The sequence below is a fragment of the Aulonocara sp. 'chitande type north' Nkhata Bay genome, linkage group LG9 (assembly GCF_057382095.1).
Source record: "Aulonocara sp. 'chitande type north' Nkhata Bay isolate Kocher_YH1m ecotype deep benthic linkage group LG9, A_spYH_male_GT1.1, whole genome shotgun sequence".
NCBI lineage: Eukaryota > Metazoa > Chordata > Actinopteri > Cichliformes > Cichlidae > Aulonocara > Aulonocara sp. 'chitande type north' Nkhata Bay.
In genome coordinates this window covers 17275088-17301490 of record NC_141352.1, presented here as the reverse complement: position 1 = coordinate 17301490, position 26403 = coordinate 17275088, and the positions used below count along the sequence as shown (strand labels likewise).

General features: G+C 42.6%; 1 protein-coding gene across 8 annotated transcripts in view; it reads right to left on the bottom strand.

Moving 5' to 3' along the window:
* Positions 1-11428: 11428 nt before the first annotated feature.
* The window catches only part of eya1 (EYA transcriptional coactivator and phosphatase 1), a 62649-nt gene continuing 47674 nt past the window's right edge, over positions 11429-26403 (bottom strand). For all 8 annotated transcript variants that reach the window (XM_086306146.1, XM_086306151.1, XM_086306150.1 and 5 more), the window contains 6 exons: positions 17989-18047; positions 17719-17879; positions 17378-17492; positions 16911-17032; positions 16024-16124; positions 11429-13716 (listed from right to left, as the gene is read on the bottom strand). In XM_086306146.1, coding sequence (XP_086162272.1) covers positions 13636-13716; positions 16024-16124; positions 16911-17032; positions 17378-17492; positions 17719-17879; positions 17989-18047 — 639 coding nt within the window. In that variant the 3' untranslated portion in view covers positions 11429-13635. The remainder of the gene's footprint in view (positions 13717-16023; positions 16125-16910; positions 17033-17377; positions 17493-17718; positions 17880-17988; positions 18048-26403) is intronic.

The following is a 26403-nucleotide window of genomic DNA, read 5'->3' as shown; positions in this document are numbered from 1 at the left end:
AATTCCCTTTGATTGGATTTGATCTTTTTTTTTGCAGGTTGTGAGCTGTCGTGGCAGAAACCCCATAATGCTCTTTGAAGCTTAAAAGTTTGAACCGTGTCCTCCTAAATTTCACTGTAGTTTACACGCTGGTGTGTATAGTATGATGCTATGGAGGGAAAAGTACATTTATGAAGTGTATGATGATGTATGATGCTGTAGATCATCTTTGCTATAATGAGAGGAGCAAAAGCCAAGCTCCTGATTAATTTAGCCCTCATTAAGTAACACACACACACACACACACACACACACACACACACACACACACACACACACACACACACACACACACACACACAATGCTGTTCATTGCCTAAATAATATCAGTCAGTCCATGACGCAAACACACATACAGCATTCAGCATGATTTAGAAATGTTTCCTCGCTGTATCATAACTGTTAGTTTTTTAAGCAGCAGTGTCCTAAATCTTTTTAAATGGTATTCTGAAAAAAATGGTGAGGATTATTCATTTTTATTGCCGGTCCTTAGAAAGTGTAGATGTTTATAGGGTAGGCTTTTAAAGTGTAAAAAGAAAAAAAAAAACCTCACACATGCGTATCAGCTGGGTTTCATACCTCTCTTTTTCTGCTTTCGGTTGCTCTCTTCATTGAGACACAGGGAGCTCATAAAGAGGAAGGGAGAGAGGGAGAAGAGAGGGCCCGGGTGATGTAATTTGCTCTTAGCGTCAGTGAGGAGCAGTCCAGTGATTTAGCAGGAGTGTGCTGAAGACATGACAGAGACTAATTGCTTTCATTAATCACGTTTTGCTGGGCCCATTCCGAGGTAAACTAATTGAAATCCTCTTACCTGTCAGGGCGCCAACCATTGTGCACTCGGCAGGAGTCGGCAACGGTGGGGGCTGGGGAGGGGTGAGCAAAGGTGCAGGGAAAGAGTGCAAGGAAGGAACAGGCAGGAAATGAAGCTTTAACTACAAATAAACCATGTCTTTGTCTAGACAAATCTCTTTTCAAGCCGTAATGCTCTCTGAAATGTGTTAATGTCATGTAAAGTCTTTCAGAGGGCTGTTGGGCTGAGGCGAAGCCAAGCGCAAATGTGGCTTGGGAAGAAAGGCTCTTTTCCAGCATAAAATACCAAATCAAATTATTCCCCTGGTCCAGCTGCCAGTGGCGTCAGAGAGAGAGAGGCTTTAGGCCTTAATACCTTTGTGTGTGACAGGGGCCATTACTGAGGCCCCTTTATGGCAGAAGACAACAGAGACATCAAAAAAGCCCGATCTCTGAGGACAGATGGGGGGGATCTGTGTAGAGATAGAGGAAAGTGCATTCCCCTGGAATTACTTTCGCTATCACTTAGTACACAAAACTGGAATACTGAAATCCAAATATGGAAAAAATTCACATTTACAAAACAATTTAAAAGTAATAAAAAGCACCTTAAAGGGTTGATAGCAACTTGTTTTTAATTAGCATTATTGGATTCACACAAATTCTTCTAACAGGAATTTCATCATCTACCTTGTTGCAAGTCAGAGAAGTTACCTTTGTGAATATTTTCACAAACCTAAAATTTCTCATTAACTTCACAATAAGACCAAAAAAAAGATCAACCCCTGATGTGACCTGGGTGTCTAATCCAGACATGCCTTACGTTTAATCCGCAGCCAATTGAGAAAAGACAAATACATGTGAGGTGGGAGTTAAGGAAGTGGCCGCACCTGCACGTACGCATACTGACGTGCGCACACACATATACACACCTCTTTTTGGCAAGTGGTATTCAGGAGTTGCATAGAGGACAAATCCAAAAGTGATTGCCGTGTGAAAGGCCCTCCTCCTGCCTTGAGAGCGCTTCTCCAGTTACGAGGTCACAGACAATTAGAGAGAGAGCGGATCAGACAGCTCCACTGTTGTCATGGCACTGCATGGCGACTCTCCTGCTCTGCATGCATACGCTCACATGTGCACCGCTGAGTCTAGCGATAATGAAAATCCCCCCTTCTGAGAGCTATTTAGGAGTGACTCAAATTTTCTTTAATTACACACAAACACACCTAATGCTATGAATGTCAGCACAGACGCACATTCACGTGAGAACGCGCGCGCACCGATACATCTCGCTGACTGCAACTGCCGTCAGCTAACACCTTGCACTTCCTCTTTCCCTCCCCTCCCCGCGTCCTAGACAAACAGTGCCTCGGGCTTCGAGAGCAGACATTTTTTTTGAAAGGTGATTGTAATTTAAGGTTCTGGAATGAATTTATTCACCTTAAAACCAAAAAAAAAAAATATCTCCTGATCTGTTGGGTGTTCACTGCTTCCTGAACACCTCTTGTCACTGCCTTCCCTTGTGGTGTAGCGAGGAGCAGAAGGGCCTGCAGGGACACGGGCTGACTCTAGATCTTATCGCTGCTACCATCCCGTATTAGGTTACATCCATTTTTTAATTTAGCATTCTGGGAGACAAGTCAACATTCACAATGAAGCCTTTATGATCTGCTTCAACTCAGTGCCAGGGATGAGTATTGCTCTTCGTCACTAGTATTAACAGACAATAAGCCACCCCTTTCCTTCAGAAGAGCAGACACTAAAATATAGTTAAAAAGATATTACTTCTGAAGCTGCTAATGTTAAAATTTGAATGTGTCAGTAGGCTCAGTAATGAGCTCTATAATGAAACTACCACATTTGCATTTCTTGATTCCAGGACAACTTGCTACACCTTTGCTAGGAGGCTTTGGTTTGACATAAAAATACAAATGTAGACTTCACATTGCTAGCCACATTCAAACAGGCCGAGAGACCTTTCGGAAACCAGCTGACAACCACTGATTGCTAAATTTATGAAAGGGGAAACTCGTGCAAAGAGGCATAAAGTGCTCCATCGAAAAACCCTTCTTGCGATTGCTTTGGTTGCTTGCAGTTTGCTGCTGTCGACCATAGTTTTCATTACACCCACCATTACTGCTCTCCAAGCTATACTAAAACTGAAAAGTTTCTACACAATCTGAAAAGTAAAGCTGAGTCTTTTGAAATGTGTTGGTTGCAGTACTGAGGCACAACGTTTAATTTGAACACAGATTTTTAAGATTTTCTTCCACTTGGAGAGTAGTTAGCAAGTGTTTGAAGACAAGCTGGCATCTTCCAGCTGCTAGCAACCAAAGTAATCGTAACAAGGTTTTGAGGCAAGCACCGAATATCTCTTTGCGACCCGGATTACAAATGTTTTTTTTGGCCTGTGTGATTGTGACCTAAGATGGCTAGAAATGAGGAAAGCTTCGTTTGTATTTTTATGTTACATCAAAGCCTCCTTGCTTTAGTACAGATTCTACATGGTAAACGTACTGAAAACAAATCTAAAGGAAAGGTCCTGGAATCAAGAAATGCAAATGTGGAATCTTTATTATGCATTTTCCATGCAAACTACTGGCCACCAGGGCCTAGTTGTGACACTCATATTATTTATCTTTTGTTAGCCATTTAGACAGCAGGAACAGCCAACTACTTGGAGAGTCTTTAGTAGAACTGGAAGCTGAATGAGAGAAATCACCAGTAACGTACAACTTTAAGACACAACTTGAATACACAAATTACACAAGTGATAAAAAATAGATGGGGTAAATTAGATATAAAAATGAGATGTAAAAGCCAAAATTGCCTTCGCTTTGCAGCCCTGAGGTTTAGTTTTGTCCTTAAAGATTGACAGCATAACATCGGGATCTATTGGGAGTCTGCCTCAAGAGTCAGTTTGTGAAACTTCTGACTTCGCTTCCCTCTGAATGATCCATCCTGGGTGTAACCTGCCTCTTGGCCTATGACAGCTGGTCTAGCTTTCAACCCCGACTCAACCTAGATTTGGATAAGCAGGTAAGAAAATGGCTGGCCTTCTCCTTTGGATTGTTTTTATGACCTCTTACGTATCATCTTGGACATCGTAATAGTACACGGAGAAATCGAAAGCTTGACGGCATTGCTGTACCTTGTAATAGCAGATAGTGAATACAGTCACTGTTTGTCATGGATTATTTTTCTGAACTCTCACTCTACCCAAACTAATCTTAGGCCTAAGTAACAGGCCTATCAGCTTTTTGTCATCATTAATATCCTTCAAGTTGCGCACCAGTTGTGACGTACCTCATAAGATTAACATCGTGAGCTCTGTCAGTGTTGTACGCTTGTTTGGTGGTTCAGAGGAAGAATCATGAATTATGCATTAAGGTTAAAATACCTCGACTCTGGTTTATTCAGCCTGTAGGATGTAAGCCTTCATGCAGGACAAGCTTTGTGCATTCATGTCGAAGCTGAGAAATGACTACTGCTGATGGAAATGTTAACCTGAAGTATTCTTTTGGATTTAAAAGTAAGCTCATGAAAAAACATTTATTCTTTGATACATCAAGAAGTAGTAGGACAAGCCAGTGTCCCCTTATCAGTCCTGCCTGCCAGTGTGTGGGTGTGGGTGTTTTGAATGGCCTACTGTACAACATGCTCATTCAGGGTAGAGGTATAAAAGTTAGCGGGGGGTGACGAAAGAGAGAGGGCATCGCATGTGGTGAATGCAGGGTGTGTGTGTTGCAGGGCAGCCGGGGGCACAGGGAAAGAGAACGGGTTTAGGTTGTGGGGAAGGAGGGATGGAGGCAAGCCTTGGTTTCCTGTTCCCCAAATTCCCAGCTCCTGTCTGCAGAGCAGGTACACAAAGCCTCCCTTGAAGGTTTTGGAGACGGGCGGCGGGATGAAACGCAGCCACTGATGGTTAACAGATCTGTCCCCCTGGACTCCCTCCTCCTCCCTTCCCTCCTTTCCCCTCCTTCCCGCACTGCTAGCCAGTGCTGCGTTTGTTTACACTCTCCCAAGCCTTTTTAGCATTTTCTGGCCCGGCCGTTAGACTTGGCAGGACTCCATGCTGCTGATTGCCATATTCCCAGACCAGAAATGTCACTTACCACTTTACTCTCCTTCATCCCCCAGTTAAACCCTTTGTAATCTCCAAGAAGAGCGGAGTCACCCAGGATATAGAAAATTTTTCTCCTGTCACAGCGGCTCGTCACACTGTGCTACCTAACATCTCCTCTGAGTCCGGGGCCCAGATAGAGGCAGAAACATTTTCAGCCAACTGGAACAGGACATTAACATTCCTACTGGGCCACCACGGCCTCAAGAAAAAAACAGGAGACTAAAGTGAAGATACCATTAGAGAAAAACATGTGGCATAAAACAACTATTGTGCGCCTTCTTTTTAGACATAATGTCCCTCTGTATTTTTAGTTGATGCCAAAATTGTATGATTTTTTTCATTCTTACTCCTATTAGACTCTAAATATGGAATTATTGGAAGCTTTTTGGTTATCCTTATTTGAGGTTACTATTACTATTCCAACATTGTAAAAATTATAATGATTAAAAAAACTTGCGTGCTAAATTAGGCAAGGTTCTTCTTGTAACACTACTACAGTATTGAACTATATAGTATCTTACAGTATAATATATAATACAATGAAATGCTCTGAAGCCTTTTTGATGGAATCACAAGCATTATTTTGACTGATTGCCATCAGCATCGTGCTGGAGCTGTACACAATGAGTGTGTAGTGGAGATACTTGGAACAACCTTCATGTTATCATGTACGTAACAAGTTTGTGAATTGGACTATGTCCAAACCTACACTAGCATTTTCTTAAAAAACAGGGATTTTTTGAGAATCTTATTTTGCCTCGTCCACGTACAAACACAGAACTGTAGTTTCTTCATCGCTGAACGAGTCAGAACCTTTGTTTCTGACCTAAAATGCCGTGTACAGTTGTACGGAGGACCAAAGCACATAGAAAAGACTATGGTTACTAAAGTACCAATGTTCTTGTAGACACCACCTTAATCCCAACAAATATTTAACCTGAAGATCTGTCTCCCAAAACAGAGTATTATTTCCCATTATGAATGTACTCTAAATGCAGTTTATTAAACTATGAGAAGATGCCAGTCTTAGGAACAGTTGTCCTTACCATATGTGCTGCACAACCTCAAGTTCTGCGTAGTGTATTTAATTCATGCTCATCATGCTACCCACTGCTAGATAAAAGTTAAAACTGTTTGTTGTCCAAACAACTGAAACCGAAACTCCATGGTTCTTTGGGCTGTTCATAATCCGTTTCTTTAGGTTACTACAATATTTTATGGCTACCTGAGTCTGCCCTGATGCAACATGATTTAAATTCATATATAACATGATTGTACAGTAGCTTGTTGTTAATACATTATTATCATTATTACCATTTGGTTAACGGTATTCAGCTGTATTCTCAAACAACAGTATTTTACTGTAAAACACCCTTATTTTTTAAGTTTGTTGTAGTGAATACAGTGGATTTTATTTGCACACCTAACACGTTTCAGGGTACATTTAACTATAACTGACCCCTTAAAGATCTAGAACAAATCACTCTTTGAATAAAGACACACACACACACACACACACGGAAAACCAGAGAAAACTAGTTACCTTTGCTGTGTTTAGTGTTTGAGGACATAAAATAAAATGAACAGGTTTCACCTTTCCTTCATTTCTTCTTAAAGAAGAAATATGTGGGGAGAACGGAAACATCACCCATGACTTATCGAGCAAAAACAAGCCAAGGTGGGACTCGAGGCTGTTTTATTAACAGATGACATCGAGTTTATTAAAATGGCTCAGAGGCTGTTTCTCCTGCCAGACGAGAGGGAGCTTGGCCTCAGTCCGAGACCTAACTGGAGGGAGCTGGCCCAATTAACACCCGCGAGGGAGGTCCGTGCAAACACACACTTAACGCTACAAAAACTCACACAAATGCACATTCACGTAAATATGCTACACATGTTCACACACACACAGACAGCAAACAGGGAGGTCTAGAAGGGCTGTTAAATAAACCCTCAGGGACCTGGTAGCTCATAGCTCTTGAGTTAGCTTAGAAGTGTTGCACTTGCACACTTACACGCAAGCACGCTCACGGTTGTGAAATTGTGGCACTCACCTTCAAATGGAATGGTGCAGTGGGCCCAGTAAATACTAGGGAGTGTGTGTGTGTGTTTGACCACAGATGCAGGTGGAGGTGATGTGTGGTTGGGCAGAAAGTGAGCACAGGTCCAACTCTGGGCTTGGCAACGCTGCTTGCTCTCATAGCTACTCAAACACTGCAACCTCGCAGAGGTTATGAGCTGTGGTGTGAGGTTATTTGAAAGTATGCCTGATGCTGCTGAATTTGCTTAGAGAAGGAGTTTCAATACCTGCCAAACTACATCAGTTGTTGTAGAAGTATTTTTGTAGGTGATACACAGCAGTGAGTTAGGGCTTAGGCTACTAAACGGACATCAAGCTACATTATAACATGTTTCTACTTCATCCATCTCTTTTTTCAGCAGCTTATCCAATTCAGGATCTCAGGGGGACTGTTGCCTATCCCAACTGTCCCAACCATTCATGCTCACGTTCACACATAGGATCAAGTTAGAATCACCCACTGACCTAACATGCATGCTTTATCCAGAGAAAACCCATGCAGGCACGGGGAAAACATCCAAATTCAACAAAGAAAAGCCGACTACGCAGAAACAGCAGTGCCACACTGCTGTGTGTCATATTAATTAAACATAAGCTGCAGCAACCACTGCTGAGTTATGTCCAACTATGCGAGTCAGCTCAAGTCTGAGTGGGGCAACGATTGCACATCTGTTTACGTCATTCTTTTATGATCACTGGAACCATGCATTTGTCCTTCAGCTGTACTCCAAGTGTACTCCAACAAAATATAACAGGAAAGACTTCTTATCCATTGCGTCCACAGCTTTCCGTGTCCGCAAGCGAGTATGCTTCCGACCTCGATGTGGGACGCACGATGAGAGGCTCCATCCACAGTGACTACCACTGTACCTCAATGCTTTATTAACAGTCTGGGCTCTATCAAAACAACCACTTCTGGTAAGATTTCACACAATTTGCAACACTAGAAGCTGGAAAATCCTAATACAATACATGGCTCATCTAGCAGGCGTCTGAATGTGTGTACGCAAATTAACCGTGGCTGACCTCTACGCGGCACAATCCACTCAGCAAGTTCATTTACACCCATGACCAAAGTATTTTGGCCCAATCAGACCCTCCACCAACATACACTAATGGCGTGTCACAGTCTTGATTTACTTGAGAATGCCTCGTCTGCATTGGACAGGCATAGCTGTGGACACCCGGCCCCTTCGGCATTGACACTCCTGGCCGAGATCCCTGGCATCCACAGCTTCCTGATTGCCAGCTGTCCTTGTCCTACTCTGTCTGTCAAATCCCAGTAACTGAGAAATAAACAAACAGTAAACAAAAGAGCCTAGTTTAGCACCATTGCCCACCACAGCATGACAACAGGTTTGCCACTCTCGCTGCCTGCCAGTGCTAACAGAGCCATGCACTTGAGGAAAATGAGTTGGAAGCTTTTCCCTATCTTGAAAGCACTCATGTAGGCATTGTAATCAGTGTCAGTGGGTTTGATATCCAGCCCCAAGACAAATAGCATCAGGCAAACCAAGAATGAAGAAAAGCTTGATTTAATGTCCCAACAGCATGAGCTTCTGCTTCTTAGATTGAGCAGAAACTCCTCACAGCACTGCTGAGGGTAAAAGCTTTGTGTCAAAATGTCTCCAGTTCCCCCCTCTTTCTTATTGTCTCAGCCTGTGGACATCTGCTTGCTACAGACACAAATTCCCCTAAAGTTGAGACACACTAGCCACCAAGAGAACACAGGACTATTAATAGGCTTCCTGCTCGTAAAAGAGATGTGGCTCATGTGGATGTGGATCAGGTTTTTTGGAGGGGAGTTTGATATACATGTAATACAATATTAGTTCAATTGTGATGCACCGTCAGAGGCCCCCCTCTATGAAAATCTGCATGAAATCACTGTCTGGGCAAGGTCGTAAATCACCAATGATGTTGTTTATTATTGCAGTACAGTTTTATGGAGGGCGGGCACTTTGCTGGGACGTCCCAGAGAGGAATGCCCAACATGGGATCTGCAAGGTAGTGGTGCCTTTTATTTCTACAAGGATGTGGGTGGGAGTTCAGTGAAGATCTGGGCTCTTGAGAATTACGTGGTTACTGTTAAGACTGATTAAAGTACTGTGAAACCTACATGTAACAGCCGGGCCATACATCGCCCTGCAAAGGTTGGTAGAACTCGCCAGACATTAAAGACCTGATAGAGGACTTTAAACCAGATGAGTGACACGAGCCAAACAGACACAATCTGGCTCTTGTTTTTATTCCCGTCTGTTTTGTCCGAGCAGCCAGAATGGCTGGCCGACACTCTCAACACCCACTTTTTCTTTCTCAAAATGTCTGGTCTGGTTGTGTCTGACTATTTCTGCCAGGTCTCTGAACATCGGGAAAACTTATCAAAGAGAACAGACCTCTATTCTGTGAGAGAGCAGCGCTCCGCTCCTCGAAAGAGAAATCCAGTCGGGACCTCAGACACCACTTAGTCTTTCAGCTGTTCAGAAGTGGGAAAAGCACATTAGAGGTCATTGTGCTGGTGCATTCCGATGGCAGCGCCCCGACTTGCTTTGTCCAGCCTGGCAGACGCACATGCCTCTCCCTGGCCATCACTCCCTCTCCATCTGAAGACATAATTGATCTGGATATTAAACGGGCCATGTGGCTCTAAATAAAATTCCATGCATGCTTAATTCTCCCACCGTGGTTTTGGAGGCCAGACACTTTCTTCCTTGTCCAGGCTAGTGTAACGCACTGGACTGTCTTAGCTGTGACCACCTCATAAAATGAGGCTCATAAATATTTTTCATATGTTATTTAAACTAACTCTCTCTGAATTGGAGTGGTTTGATAAGCGTAAATTAGGCATGGAGGCTCCGTTAGACTATTAGGATAGAACTACAGCATTCTAAATATTAGGTTATATTTTGGCTCAGGTTCCAGAGACTCAAACATGCACGATGCATGTTATATATTGTTGAAGGTATCAAGTAAACTTTCTCACAGGAATGAAAAAAGAAATCAAATTAAGGAGAAATTCACCCCCATATCAAATGTGCATTTTTTCTGCTGAACTGCCATGTATGCTAGCCATCTAGATTGTTTTTGTGGCTTGCCCAGTTTTGGGGCTACAGAAATCTTTGACTCTTTTCTTGTTGCGTTCGAAGCACCAAAAAAATCTGCAAACTTTTTTGTCGCCTCCCTAAAACAAGCAGTCAGCTAGCTACCTTCAGCTCAGATGAAAGGGACACCCTTAATCTTTACATATTAGGAACTATTTTCGTTCTACGAAATCAAATCAAATCAAATCAATTTATTTATATAGCACTTTTCACAGGATAAAAACCACAAAGTGCTTCACAGTAATATAAAACAGAAATACATAGAATACATTAATAATCAAACATACAGCAAAAATCTAACTAAAAGCCAACCTAAATAAATGAATCTTAAGCTGCTTTTTAAAAGAATAAATACAATCAAGGCAACGTAATGATGGAGGGGAGAGCATTCCACAACCTGGGGGCCACCGCTCTAAAAGATCTATCACCTCTGGTCTTAAAACGAGTTCGTGGGACTAACTACAGCCTTTGATTAGATGATCTCAGGCTGCGAGAGGGAGCGTACCAAAGAACTTTGCAACAGGAAGCGTGGAACCAGTGACCAAATGCTCTGAGAACGGACAAATGAATGGGACCCTCCTTGACTGAGATGTAATGGATCGTGGATGTAGACTTCTTCCTTCGGCTGGTCCCTTTAGGGGTCGCCACAGCAGATCATCTGCATCCATCTATTTTATCTCTGGCATCCTCTTCTGTCACACCAATCCTCTGCTATCCTCCTTCACTACAGTGGTTTGTACACAGAATACAGACAATAGTTCCCACATTAAGGTGCTAATAACATAACAAAGCATGCAAGTAAGACAGTTTATACAGGTTTTCTTCTTCTCAGCAGAAAAATATATAACTTGGATTTGGGGTTGAACTGTGCCTTTAACAGAGATGCAATCAAAAACAGCGTAAAGAATGCTTTAAGAGACACTTAAGACGCAGGCATTTAGAGAATCCTAATGTTATGTTATAATCTAACAGTCACAAAGACATGTCTAAATTCATATGTGGCTTTGATGTGTAAAAAAAAAAAGTTATTGTTGTAGTCATTGGGAAGATTAATAAAGGGATGTGATTAGCATGTGTGTGTAAAGGGTATGGGCTGTTGTTTGGTCTAGACTTGTAAGAGCTCCAGTTTCTGTTTACTTCCTGGTAGGATTAGTGTCTGAACCCTATGGCATCTGTGTCAATCTGGACACTGGTGGTTAGTCATGGTGGTTGTGGGGGGCAATAATGTTGCTCTTCAAAAAAACAAAAATGTTAAATTTTATGTTGTAGTTTTAAAGAAAAGGGGACAAAATGTCAGCAACGTGTAACAGTTCACAAATCAGTTTTATTAATTTAAACACAATCAAATAATAATGTCAAAAACATCTGTACACATAATTTGCAGACACGACAATCTTTTGCGTTTTTTTCCACAATGAGGCCCATGTAGTGTAAAGTATTTCCAGTTTGCATTTATGATTGCAACATAATTAAAAAAAAAGCATGCTGTATGAATCTATAAAACATTTCCTCTATTTACCTACCATTACCTTGATCTAGCAGCAATATGTAGATACCCCGTGTGACTGCCGGGGCGGGGGGGGGGGGAGGGGTACGTCAGAAGAGAGAAGGATTTGAATTGAAATGTAAAAGGACAACAGTGATCATGTGCAAAGGAGGGAAAGAAATTAGAAACAGAACGAGTCGGTTTCTGTTTAAGAAATTCACAGTCGATAGCACATGTCCTGTATGTTCACAAACCTCTCGAAGTTAGTGGCTTTTCTCTCAATGCTAATTATGGTTTCCCCGTCCACAGATGCAGAAGCGCTACGAAAAAGGGCTTCGTGTACTTCAGCTGCTTCAAAGAGGGACACAGAATGTATTCTCAAAGTCGAAATAAAAACACTACAGTATACAAAATTACGCTTGCTGTACAAGAGTTGTTATAGTGCTTGTATAAAAGATAATAAAACCTATTCAAGCCTGCTTTTTTGTTTGTTTTTTTCAAACATCAGATTTATTCAAATTTGACATTAAAATGGCTCTCAGAAATTCCCGTCTGCCGTATCCAAAACCCTCATCAGAATTGTGTTTGCCTTTGAATATATGGGGTCAGGGCTGCAAGCTGGTGAAATGCCATAAGGACGCAAGGTTGTGAGCTACCTTCCTGCATAACTAAAGAAAAAAAACAATGTATATTTTCCCTTTGATATATGTGTCCGAGAAGGACGTATAGTAAGAAGAGACCTGTTGTTCTATATAAAGTGTGTGACTGAAGTTTCCTGTAAGGACGAGAAAACATCACAGAGTGAAAAGAAAGGTCCTTGACACTTGACATCCATGCTTTTGGTCTTGACAAAACAATTTATCACAAAATCCCAATATCTACACATTTTGTTTATCGAACGTAACTTTAACACATCAACACTTTCAGGCGTCCTCGCACAAGCTTATGCGCGATGGGATGCCTTTTTTTTTTAAACTTCAATGAAAAAGCATTGCCATCTTTCAAGAGCATGTACCTAAAATGAATATAGGAAGGAATAGTCCAGTGATTACAAACTTAGACACACACACACACACACACACACACAAAAAGATTTCCTCTGTACATGATTGTCTCAGCATTGTAAATAAAGTTTTTTGTAATTTTCTTAAATTATTAGAAAACCCCCTTTTCTTCTCTCTTCCATAAAAGTCTTCCTCTCGCTGCGGTGGAAATCAATAGTACTTTGTAAAAGGCACGAGTCTTTTATCATCGAGGTACCTTCTCGGTGGCGCGGTGCCACTCACAAAGTGTCTGTTCATAAATAAGAAGCACAAAGCTCCCAGGCCGACGCTTTACAGAGGAGCACTTGCTTTGTCTTTCTGCCCCACAGCGAAGGGGAGGCTACGAAGTGGGTGAACAGAGGAACAGAAATAAAGCGGAGGCGAAGAGCAGACGTGGGGCGAGCCAGAGGGACGCAGAAAAGTCACCACCAGTAGCTGTGGGCCCTGCAGTTCGCTGTAACTGAGTTCTGGGGCGAAGTGAGGCGAAGCGAGGCGAGGCCATCAGTAGCTCTGCTCTCCTCACAGGTGTGAACCCTGACAGAGTCCCGGCACAAACAGGGGGCCGTAAAACACTTTGACAGCTTCAGAAAGCGGCCAATTCACAGTAACCAGGGCAAGCAGCTGCAGCGCCGTAAATTCACCTCGCTCCCTCTTTCTCTCTCTCTCCTTCGCTTCGCCGGAAAAAAGAAAGAAGGAAAGAGTTTAGGGTTAAGACGATGTGTGACCGTATGTCAGCACGTTAACCGTGTGCTCAGTCTTCTTTTTTCCGTTCTCCCCTTCTTTTCTTCCTATGTAGTGACAGACAGACGCCAGGCAGCACAGCAACACGGCTGGTTTTTTTGGGTTTTTTTGTCTTTTTTTTTTTCTGAGCTGTGGGGTCCGTGGCAAGCGTGGGATGGGGCTGGAGGGCGAAGGTGAAAGGTTGTGTGGTGTGCCGAAGCGGAGCAGGGGTACACGTTGGTGGTGTGGTGCTACAAGTACTCCAGGTCTAGAGCATGGTGGAGGGCCATGAGGTCTGAATGGCTGGAGATCCTCCAGAAGGGCATGTTGTGCTGTGGGTGGAAGAGAAAGCATCTTTTTAGTTTTATTAAACACAAAACTCAAAATTCTCAAACTAATTAAAAAACGAATTAATCAGTTTTTCAAAATTATCTTTTTAGCCATTTACATGAATAAAAATGACTTCTATTCCAATCAGGAAAATGCACCTTAGAGTATAAAAGGGTAAAATTGCTAGATGTTAATGAGCAAAATATTTATCAATCCTTTTAGTTATTTATTAAAAGATGAGTGCATTTGTTTCTTTTCATGATTGCAAATCATATCAATTAATTTTGGAATATGTTATGGACAAAATATATACTTTTTAGTCAGCCTTTAACATAGAACACACACTGTTAGAATTGGACAGACCAACACTTGCAGGCCTTCTAAACTGATTTCTTATTCTTTATACTGCGGTAATATGTTTAGTGAATGAAGCAAGCCTGGTCCACTCACCAGGAAAAGCAATCATATCATTAACGCACCCCACCTACTCCTCTTGCTCCCTTGTGCATAAGTCCGTGCAGCCAAATTGTACATCTGTACCTGTAACTAATTTCTTTGCTGCATCAAAGTGGAGTTTTATACCACCAGACTAATGCACTGACTGTCTTTAACTTGAACAGAAATGAACTCCCCACAGTGTCTTTTGAATGAACCTCCTGCCTGCCAGTGTGTGTTTAGGACAGTGCAAATGAGCTGTTGTTCCCAGGCAAAGGATGGGGGAAGAAACCTGAGTCGTAGAGAATGAAAGGAGCTTGTCAGGTAGAGTCCTCAGCTCCTCAGTGTGTGGAGCCCATTACCCTCCCCTTATCAAAGGTATGGCCTCTCCCAGGCGTATGTTCCGCTTAGGAGAGCCTGCACTGACCCTTAAAAAGCTCTTTTGCTTTTTGTTTTGTAAATTGTCTTTGCTTTTAAGTTTAAAAGCAGGCGATGTTATCTCTGCTGTCTCTCCCAAGCGAAGGCAATAACTGAAGACAGGGATTGTGAATTTTTTCTTTCTTTCTTTTTTTTTTTGTAAGTGAAGGAATGAGAACTGGGAGAAGTTTCAGACTTTTGCTTTTGTAGTTCCACGATGTGTCACGTCTGATATGCGCCTCCTGACGGGTGAAATTGTTGTGTTATTTCACCTTCTCTCTGATGTTGACACAGAAACCTTTTACTGCATGGCATGTCGCGGGACTTGCACCACTCAAATGGAGGAGAAAAAAAACACCTTATTCTTCCATCAATGTCACTCTCCAACAACTCAAAGCTGAGTAAAAATATTTGCATCTTTTTCCACAATCATCCCTCAAGACCACATTCCCAGGGCGTGTTCGCTTTTCATAACACAGAGCTATTGCTTTACGCTTTTATCCAGGGTAAAGGCTCTTACTTCTCTCTAATAGCTGCCTAATCGCTCTGCGTCGGTCCTCGTGCTTCTGCTCTGTTTACGGAGAAACAGGTGAAGAAGGAGCTGGAGGACTTTCAAAGGGAAACTCAATGTCTTCAGCGTGACACGGCAGCTCATCATAACTGTCAGGGAAGTATTCTCCTGAGCCGCTGATTCATTTGCTAAAGAGCGTGTTTGCTGTGTGAGTCTCACATGCAGCATTTGCTTTACATCCAAACCTGACAGGAATGCTGAATGCACAAGATCTGGAGCAAGAGCCAACAAGTAACATAAAAAATGGGGAAGAGAAAAAAAAAACAGCGAGACATCAAATTCATCTGAACAGATACTGTCATGCTTCCTGCAAGAGCGTGGGCGGAGGTCGGCAGCGAGCCCTCCTTGATCCATCTCGTGCTAACAGGCTTGTCATTGCAGTAAATATTCTAATTTCATCAACAATGATTTAAGTCGCCTTTATGTGCGCTCTATTTACGATGCGCCTTCAACATGCCTGAAAGGGCTTGTCTAGCGTTACACATACAGCATTCACACTGCTCAGAGCACCAAGCAGGAATATATAATTATGCCATCTCTCCCCTCCCCTGCTCTGTAAACCTGAGATGGTGGAGGAAGAGGGCTGATTACACACTACAGACTTTCTCTCTTGTGCTTGGATGCCGTATAAGAGGATAAACAAATGAAAGCAAAGCAAAGACTCTTGAGAAGGAAAGCCGGAGCGCTGATTCCTTTCTTTGGAAAAGTATGGCAGGTATGTTCGGTGTTCCCTCACAATGAACTCCTGCCCTTATGAAAACTACTCACGAGTTCTTTGCTCCACACTTTATGTGGTTCTCATGGTTGTTTTCACCATGTAAATATACCCTAAAGACATACAAGTGTGCATGTTGTTTACTTTATCTATTATTTTAAAACCTCTTACCTTTTTTGAGCCTTGCTCCTCTTCTACCCCATCTCCAACAACAATGTAAACAACTTTCCTCCCGAACCGTTGAATTACTCTCTCAAAGCAGCTCTCCTTTCCTGTGAAGAAGTTGAGGGCAGTTTCTTAGTAAAGCATTACGTGGATGCAAAAAAGATATGCAGGCACACACACGCTCAAAGTTGATTTAGGAGCCGAGGGTGACAAGAGCCTCTTTAAAACACCAAATTTACAAAGAAGGGAAGACTGTAAACAGTGGGTTCAGGAAGGAGATGTGATAAGATTGTCCCCCAGATAAAGACAATCTTAAAAGCATTAACTTTGCCCCTCTCTTCTTTAAATCTAGAACAAACAGGCAAATCAGTCCTGCTACAGGGTCTGGTTTTGAAGACCACTGTGTCTCTTTCTCTCCCTGAACTCTTAGCTGATGGGTCAGATATTGATGCAAGAGTGAAACTTGATGTTTATTTTGCATTTAAAACAGTAAAAAAGAAAGAAAGAAAGAAAGAAAACGGGGAAAGTGAGGAGGTAAAAGCAGGAGGAGGAGGAGGAAGAGGACGGGGCCCTGTTGCGCTGGAATGACATAAATGTGCAGAAGTGGTTTCATATGCAGAGATTGAGCAGGAGAGGCCTGAAGAGGCCCAGCACAGGCCCAGCTCCAAGAAAATAATCCTAGGCTGATTGGGACTACTCCTTCACACAAGAACATCAACACTCTCCGGTGACTCAATCTCCCACCCCGTCCGTGCCTCAGTCCTGTCACTTTAGCAGCATGTATGTTGTAACTGTTTTTACCTCACCGGGGTAAAAATAAATAAATAGACATTTGTGTCTCAAAGCCACATAAAAAATAAAACAAACAAACTATTTCAGAATGCAGTCTTTACCTATTTTGGTTGCACTATAAATATTCTCGATAGGAAAGACAATTCCCAATCCGTAGAGCAGGACCTTAGCCAGGGCAGGGATGAGCTGCGTGGTGGTCACCAAGATATTCACACAGTTTGACCTGCAGTAACAAAGACAGAGGAGCAGAAAAAGAGGTGACATCATTCAAAATCACTCTGTGGGAGGACAAAAGAAAACACAGTGTGCAGAAAATAAAGACACTGCAATGAATCAGTTCTTTAAATAGTATCCTGCAATGAAGGATTGCGTTTCAGCTCCTTTTTCAAGTCGGATCTCCTAGCACACGTATTTTTCTAAACGAGCAGATAAAGACTGTCTAAAAAAGACAAATGCATAGCGTTGCTGTTTTTCTAATAATGTGGGAGTATGGGGTACTCCACACCACATACAAATTTATATATGTGCGGTATGGGACTGTGTAAAATTTTCCTCACTGGAGTCCTACCTTGAGTGGATTAATGTTAGTGCTTTCAGTGCCAGTGTTAACCAGGAGTCCGTCAAGGCTTCAATTTCTGCTCGCAATTGCAACCAGGCTTCCCTTTTGGCCGGGCCCAGCAGACCTGAAACGCAGGGTAACATTGTTTAGGTTGGACGGGCCCCCCGAATACCAGCGAAGTTTTCAAAATTTACCCTGACCAAGTGGTGGGGGCATGTGTGCTTTTAGAACGCATGCACCAACATGAGCGTACCCTCACACAAACACGCACATAATGAGGGAACGTACATGTGCAAAGTCATTTCTACTCAAAAAATCAGTACAGGGCAGCTCTGCTTGCCGGGGATTACCTCCAACGTTATTTTTGTAGGTGGTGTAAATTTCTTTTACTCGTCTGTAGCGGAAGGCCAGCTTTCTCATCCAGTCCACGCCTCCCCGTACGCCTGTGGCCAGACATAGGTTGGCACTGGTAGCTGCTGCATGGAAACCATCAGCGCTGAAGTTATACGTGCTAAAATAAGGGCAGAGAAAGAATGTGTTAGCACAAGCCTGTTTCACTGTTCGTGGCGGCCGAGCATATGATGCAGTTCTTGTTGACTAACTATGAATCACTGCTGTACCTTAGATCCTGGCCGTTGTCGTCAGAGGACACATCGTCGATGTGCACCTGGTCACATTCCTAAAATACACAAAACAATCACTTAATTGTGTAATGCGGGACACTTCCTGTATGTTCCCAGTATTTTTTGTACTCCCTGTAGACATTCAGCCTCCCCATTTCCTTTTGAATCAGCTCTTCCCCTTTTTGATTTACTATGCAGCAGCTCAAAGGTCTAAATAAAAATAAACTGTACCATCAGCCTGAAAGACATCTAAAGATGTGGACACTCCTGCACATAACCAATAAGCCTCAATCAAGAAACTGTAAACACTCGCCAGGTTTCCTCCTCTATGTATAAGATTACAGATGAACACACACACACATATATATATATATACACACACTCTACATAGTAGAAGGACTAGAGCTAGCTAGTACAAGCATCTTGGCACTAATGGTTTGTGCATGTGTATGTGTCTCTGTGTGTGTCCATCTCCAAACATATGCGCACACTCCTTTTCCCCTTTGGGGTTGCCTGGCTCCTCTTGGAAAGGTAGCAGGATTCTGCAGCCCTGCACTGATTCTACCGGTACACAGTAACACAATCCAGACTTTGGTAAATGTAACCTACTAGAAAAATTGAACCTGATGCTAACCGCCAATGAAATTATGACCTCTGATTGCTGCTGCGCCACACACCAACACAGCCCCGGGGCTAGTGAGCCAGCCAACCGGTAAAAGAGCGCAGGAGAAAGCAGACTAAAATAAAATCTGTTATTAGTTTTCCATTTATGGGAGCCCTCTAGTGCCTCCTCCTTCCTGCCCTCTTTCCACCCCATCAGTGGCGAAAGGTGAGGGAGTCCTGCCTTGGCATCTAGATAAGCATATGACATGTGGGGCAAAGAAAAACAAAGTAGCTCAGCTGCTATTTTTTTTCTTTGATGTTGTGTGGTTAGCAATTTTGCCATAAGGAGGTTCAGCAATAGCCTAGATAAGAGGAAAAAGGTTTGAAATTCATCTTATGTTACTTCTAAATTTGTTTCAGTCAGTTTTAATCCAGTGTGAATAACACAGAGAGCACTTGATCCACCATGATTTAGTTTGTCTTCTCATTTTTTAGGAAGGCTAAGGATTTTAAAGTGGTTACGCAATTGCCAAAAAAGTTTGTCTCACCTGTTTAAAGTTATGTTAATAATTTCTCAAGAAAAATGAAACACGAGGAAGTGAATTCCTCTGGTCTCAAGTATGAAAAATCCCTCAAACATTTTGAGCTTTTTAATTAAGTTTCATCCGGCTGTTAAGACACCAAAACCTAGAAAGGACTTCCTTGTTTTAAGTCAGTCTAACTGAGGCCAAATGCTGACGTTATTACATTCCTCCCTAATGCTAGAGCAGGGTAAGGGTAAGGGCTTTGGACCGTAAACCTTTTTTATTTTACTGGTTCCCATCTGAACAAATTTTTCATCTCCCTGGATTTGTGGAGAGAGGGAGGGAAGAGCGACGTGAAGAAAAACTCAAACCAGCTGTTCTTTAACAGAATTAAAATCTTGACCCCCAACCCCAGCTCTAATGCAGCCATTCTCTCGCCAAGCCTCTCCCAGCAAGCCCCGAGATCCAAAGAGGAAAAGACTTTGACCCTGTGACCCTCTCCCCTCCTCTCTGGGGCTCTGGCACCCCGATAAGGGGGTGGAAGGGTAGAGAGGTGGAGATGGAGAAGAGAAACGGGTAAAGGCTGGGGGATAGAGTCCAAAGTGACCTCACATGGAGTGAGTTTGAAGCAATGTGTTTCAGAAGATGAACTGCCAACTGACATGGGTTGCAAGTGGGGAGTTGTTGCTCTGTCGGCCTAATCTGTTTCCAGACACTCGCTGGCAGATCTTTAATAGTTGAAGAACTCGACAATTTGTCCCAGCTTGAGGGTCTGTTGCCAACAAACTTGTAGATAATTTGTGTTCACAAATAATCCCCAAATTTTCCAGAGAATAGCTCTCAACCCAGGCATATTGTTCCACGTAATTCTGTAAGCAGTAGAGGCGTGTGTGCTTGTTTCAGAAAACAAAAACAGCATCCTGGGTTAAGCACCTCATTAAGCTTCGTTTTAAAGACCTCCCATTTCGACGTAAGTGACTGGAATGCTTTTGTTATCTAGTAATGATCTGTTCACGAAGCAGACACAATAGGCTGATGAGCAGCTTCTGCTACCAATTTCACTGAGTTGGTTACAAAATTCTATCCAAATTTATTGAGCCTTGTTTAAAACAGCTCCCTATATTCTTCACTTGTAATGTTTTCTTTCAGAGTATGACACCGAGCGTGTATCAAAGCATATCTGAGAACACTGTTAGCACGTTAATAATGGAGCTATTTTAGGTCGTACAAGCGATACTTCACTATGCCATGAAGCACATTAATACGTCTCTGTAATTAAGCCAAACTGGAGCCATTGTACCTGCTGCCTGATTACGAATGATTTTTCATGGATGGGTCCAAATATTTAACCTAATAAACACATCAAACCCCAACAAATGTAAAGTGTTAAACATTCAAAGGGGCCAAGAAAAATACAGGGTTTTGGAGTTTAAATGTCTGCACCATTTCAGCTTCATTGTTTCTGAAATGTTTACATAGTTTTTTGATTATGTTACAATGCTTTATTAATAGATGAAAAGGCTTTTTTGGTGTGTGTGTGTGTGTGTGTGTGTGTGTGTGTGTGTGTGTGTGTGTGTGTGTATTTTGGGTTGCTGGATGAATGAGAAGACTCAACTCAACAATTACGTTTCCCAGCTGGGGCTGGCATAAACCTCTGCACTGGCTCCCTGGGAAAGCTAATAGAGGAGGTTGCTGTGGGTAATGTCGTACAGTAACTCTTACACATACTCATTAGGAGCCACTTCTGAAGGCCTCATAAACACCACAGGGCCATGAACAGAGCAGGTCGAAGACGACAGAACGAAGGAAACACTAGCAGGCTGTGGATTTTACAATAGTTTGTGGAAATTCAGTCAAAAGAGGGCTAATAAAAAAATGTACTTAATCACATGACCATAATAATTTATGACTTATATATTGCCACATTATGAAGGAGCAGTTTATTTGCAGTTGTGCAGGACTTCATAAAGTTAATAAATTATAGGGTCTTGAACTTGCTGTCGCTTGAAGGCTTAGAAGGAAAAATATTTTGTTTGTATAATCCTAACTATAGACTGACAGGCTTTCATGACGGTGGCACATTGAGGGGCAGTCAGAATTTCTTAGAACCTTTTGAACACCTCTTTTCCACTGAATCCCCCCGTTCTTCCCTCACCAAGCAAACAGTGGTCTTTCTAAAACCTACAATCACTGCTAACTTACACCAGATGTTCCTACTGTACTAAGAAGTGAAGACCCTCCACCAGAAGCAATTGCTCCTTATGCAAACACCAAGTCTTTCTGTGAAATTCATCAGTGGCGTTCTTTTCTTTTATCAGAGTTCATTCAGCTACCGAGCAGTTTTTATCTGTACAGGAAAGAAGAAAACACAAACTAAAAAAAAAACGAATTGAAGACAGGATGCTTCCATCTCGGCATCATTCACTCTCTCTTCCTTTTTCTGTCTGTCTTTCCACTAGTCTGCTGAAAACCTTTCACTGGGGAGGAAGTTATCAGAGCCCTCTTTGTTCCCTTGGCATCTGTCATTAAGCAATCAGCGATGACGGCATGAGTCTTCCTGTAGCCCTGGATCGAGCTCAGAGTGGTGACTGCAGCAGTCAGAGGTAGGGAGAAGAAAGACGGGGTAACTCTGCAATGCATGCTACCAAAACACAGAAAGGACCATGTTTACTCCCTCTTTGACCATTTCCCCCCCGATGAAGGTCTAGGTCACTGCCACACAATAGGGTCCACTTTTTAGATCCAAGCCGCCCCCTCTCTCCCCCTATCTCATCTTCTCTCTCAGGTGAGCTGTGTGTTTTGGCCACCCACCCCACACCACAGTGTGAGCGATAACAGCCATCATCGCGAAATTCCCTGTGACCCTACAGGCTAATGCCATGTGAAAAAGGCTCATCCATGGTTCGCAGGTTCTCAACACTCTGCCGGTAGAGGCTGTCACCCCCCCCCAGTGGTCTGTGACCCCCAGCAACTTCCTTCTATGTTCCCACCAAAGGCACCCCTGTCTAGGGGGGTGAGGAGGGTGCAGATGGGAGGGGGGCCTGTGATTATCTGGGGGTCAAACACAGGATGTGGGTAACAAAGGGAGAGTTCTTCAAACCCACTTCATTCCAATCCACAATCTGTGCTTGAACAGTCATGGAATTCAAACAGCAGTGCCAAACAAAGCACAGGTAAGTCTATGCTGGTTTAAAAAAATCCAACAACCAGGAAAGGGGGCACAGAGGGAAGCAAACTGCATTTTAACAAAATGTTTTTTAGAGCTCTGTAGCTTACAGTTAGAAAAGAAAGAAGGAAAAAAGGCACACCCCACAGGTAGGCAACGGAAAGTATAAATTAGTTCTGTGTGATAGATGAGCTGCTCCTCATTATTTCTTATTTTTGGCACTTCAAATCCAAACCGCACCTCAAGGAGAGCAACATTAAATGCCATATCAAATCTCAGTGATTTCAGCATTTTCCCCCAGCAATGAACAAATCCGTAGTGAAGGAGTTTATCCCTGCCGAGTGGTCTGTTGTTTGGACAAATCTGTGCACTTTCCTATCTCTTCCTACACAAATTACGTTGCGCAGGTGTTGCATCTTTCTTTTTAACGCAAGACTAGAAATCTGTAAAATTTCCTCATTTGTCACCAGACCGTAATGTTATATTTTCCATGAACACCTTAGTGGTGTATGAATCGGCTGTTTGCGGATAGTGGAGGATGGGGTTGATGTGGACCTCTGTGGAGCATAGATTGACAGGATGGCTTTGAAACCACCACTTTCTGTTTGTAGTCCTCCCAAAACACACCATCAACCCCGCCTTGAAACCTGATGGAGTTATGTCTGAGTGCAGCATCAGTGGCCAAGCAAATGATTAAAATAACCACATCACTGTACGCAGACCCAAAGAAGCCCATCTGACAAAATATACCACATATAAAAATGTTGTAGTTTGGTTTCGGCAGCATGTTGAAAGTTGATCAATTTTAAAAAAAAAGAAAAGAAAGTTGTAATTTCTGGTTTCCAAGCTTTTTACTGGTGCAGATCTTCACAGATTTATGTGCTATTGTAAAGGTGTCTAACATGATGACAGTGTTGTGTTTTTGATTTCCTATGAATATACAAATAATCACTAATTCTGCTGTAGTGCTAACTGGTAACTGATCAAGTGCATGACTTAATTTTGTGATGCAATGAAAATCACAGCTAGCATCACAGCCCTGCTTTCCCAGGAATAAAATCACCAAGAAATAAACTATCACTAAAAACACAATAAAGCTACCAGTCATATAGAATTGCAAGTACAGGACTGCATTTCTAAAGTGGGACATAAAACCAACAGAAAGGCTCCACAATAAGAGGCTCTGGAGGGCCATTTCAGCCAGTAGGAAAAGGTAACCGTGTGTTTCACCGCATCTCTCATTAACAGGCAGCCCCTGGGTGAAAGTGACAGTGGAGTTTTCAACCCTGTGACTGCAGGCTGGGAGCTATAAAAGGTAGTCAGCTTACAGTGTTACAGGATTGTTACACAGGCATGTGTGTGCGAATGTCAGCGTTTGATTATACACTTACGTACAGTGTGCATGCGTTTCCATATGTGTGTGGGTATAGCTCCATGTGTTTAGAGTGTGTGAGTGAGCGTGCACTGCACAGAGCAAAGAGGCATCAGTGGACTAATTTAAAATGTTCCCACCTTTAGAGACCTCTCCCCCTCTCTTGCCCTGTGAGTGGTTTGCCCCCATGGCCTTTATTCTCCAGACTGGGAGGGTTGTTTTCTCACCCAAGGAGGCGGGAGACGGCAGCCCCCGTACCCCACTGAGAGGGGAACACAGGGGGCTCGGCCAGCGAGAAAGAGGCCCCTGGTTCCCACATACTGCTCAGCATTAGAGTTCGGCCTAGAGCAGCACACCTACAGTAAACTCACACCCCGAGCCACAGCAGAGCTGTCAGTCTTCTCTATGCACTCAGCCTCAGTGGACTTCATTATACACATCACTTCAGACCATCAATTAACTCCACATGCAATCCCCTGCCACAAAGGCATTCAGTGAGGCCAATCTGCTATATTTCAAAGATGATAACAGGTTTAGTATTGTCAGAGTATGATACTGAAAAAAAAACCCATTACATTGGATATTATTATTAACTGATTACAACCAGTATTTGTTCTGTTTTACAAATTGTAATAAAGTAAGCATTTGCTTATTTCTGTAAATACTGAAATACGATTTTTCTAACCAGAATAAAAAAAAATTAATAGAGCTGAGATCGCCTCAGTATGGATTATTCTATACTGAGCATTTTTGATGATAGAAAAAAGATCGTGCTGTTCATACAATCATACACCCTTCCTTTATAATAGAGCTTAATAACAAATGGCTTGTGTGGGACAATCGATCGAGAGAATTGCGCGTGCAAGTTGGGAAGGGAGGTCTTTTAGTGAAACTTCAGTATTTCTGGGACTCATATAAAAAACAGTGAACAAAAACAAGAGAGTGCTGATCCAGAAAAAAATGGTTGGAGGAAAAAGGGTGAGGGAGAGAGAGAGAGAGAGACATAAGGGGGAAACTGATCCCTGTTGACCCCTTCGGCATGCCCTCTTTCTTTTTATGACTTTCCCCTGAATCGTCACTCACCAGCTCTATCAACACAGTCCAGCCTCTATTCACACACAGATATACACACACACTAACACGCATTATACGCTGTGGCCTGTGGCATGTGGCCTCTGCAGACTCAGTATAATATTATGCTTAATTGTGGTTTTTAGATGTCCTATAAAGCAGCCCAATGCTTTAAAAACTTTGAATCTACTTTTTTTTTAAAGAAACCATATTCAAATTAAAACAATTAGGAATTATACACACTTTGAAATTTTATTGAGCTCATATTTAATATCCTCGTGCAGTGGCTGTCAGAACAGTGTTAAGACTTAGATGGACCACTCACACACCGTCAGGCCACTAACTCTGCACCTGTGTTTCTGCACAGCCTCTGGGGTCTCCCTTTATGGCTTAGACCAAATTAGATGGACCATATGCATTTCTGCACATGCTTAAATACATAACTGCTGCTGGCTGTGGTATTTATAGTTGGACTCTACTTGGCTCTATCTGAGATGCAGGACCGTAAATCAGCAGAGAGGAAATACAACTGGTTAGGCATTGCTGAGACCTGGCACTTAACACTCACACTGGCCCTGCTCAGCTTAAGAGGAGAGATCAATATGCCTTCAAGAGAATGTCACTCCTCCTCTGGTATCATTGTTAGTGACAATTACTGCAGAATCTGCAGAGACGTCTTTACACTGGACACTGTAAAAAGCATCCCTACCTAAGCATACTACACCAATTTAAGCTGCAAAAATTGAGTCCTTAAAGCCTAAACACAAAATCAAATAATACTGTTGCTGAGACAGAGCAGAAGAAATGTGTGTGCTGGAGTTTTGAAGTAGACTGAGCTGCCAATTCATCTGTGAACACTTTCAAAGCACATGAAAGGATCAAAACACGGGACAGATGTTGAGCAAAACCACATTTAAGCATTGTCACAAAGTGCCATTTTTTTCAAATGATTGGGGCACATCTATTAAATAAAGTGCAGCTACAACAGCTTCTACATGGCCAGGGCATAAGGAAATATTTAACCAGCCAATTGTAGCCAATTAACTTTGATCACGATGACTGCACTTGGGATCTCAGTCGCTTGTCTTTTTGGGGGAGTATGCATATTTTCTTTCTCTGTCTCCCATGTTTTTTGCTCGTTCTTGGGCTTGCTTCATGTAGCACAGCCGAACATGGTGGTGAGTAATGAGACTTGGCAGGCCGGCCGCAGATCTCTTCACACTTAAGTATCAAACAAAACATTTCCTCTCCTGTGAGGTCAGCATAAAGCAGGACTCTGAGGAAAAAAGCAGGGCCGGTGGGATCAGATTCACCGGGAGAAAATTGTTAAGGCGTGGACAAAAAAAACTGCAAATATAAAAAATACGATACATTTGTGGACAGTTGCTTGTAAGTTGGGTTTGACATTTGAATCTGCACACAGGGTATGCTTCATACCCATGCATGAAGTGTGTGTCACATTTGTTGAAACAAATGTGACGCACATTTTTCTCCACGCCTGATCCTTCTATTCCTGTGCCCCAGGGGAAGATTTTACACTAACTGTACATGAATCAGGGGGGCAAGGGAGGGGAGGTGGCAGGGATTTCATGCTGTGACGGAGGGGGTCTGTGGTGTAGTGTAGGTGGACAGCGACACCAAGCACACAGCATGACACACAGACAGAGCAGCCACAG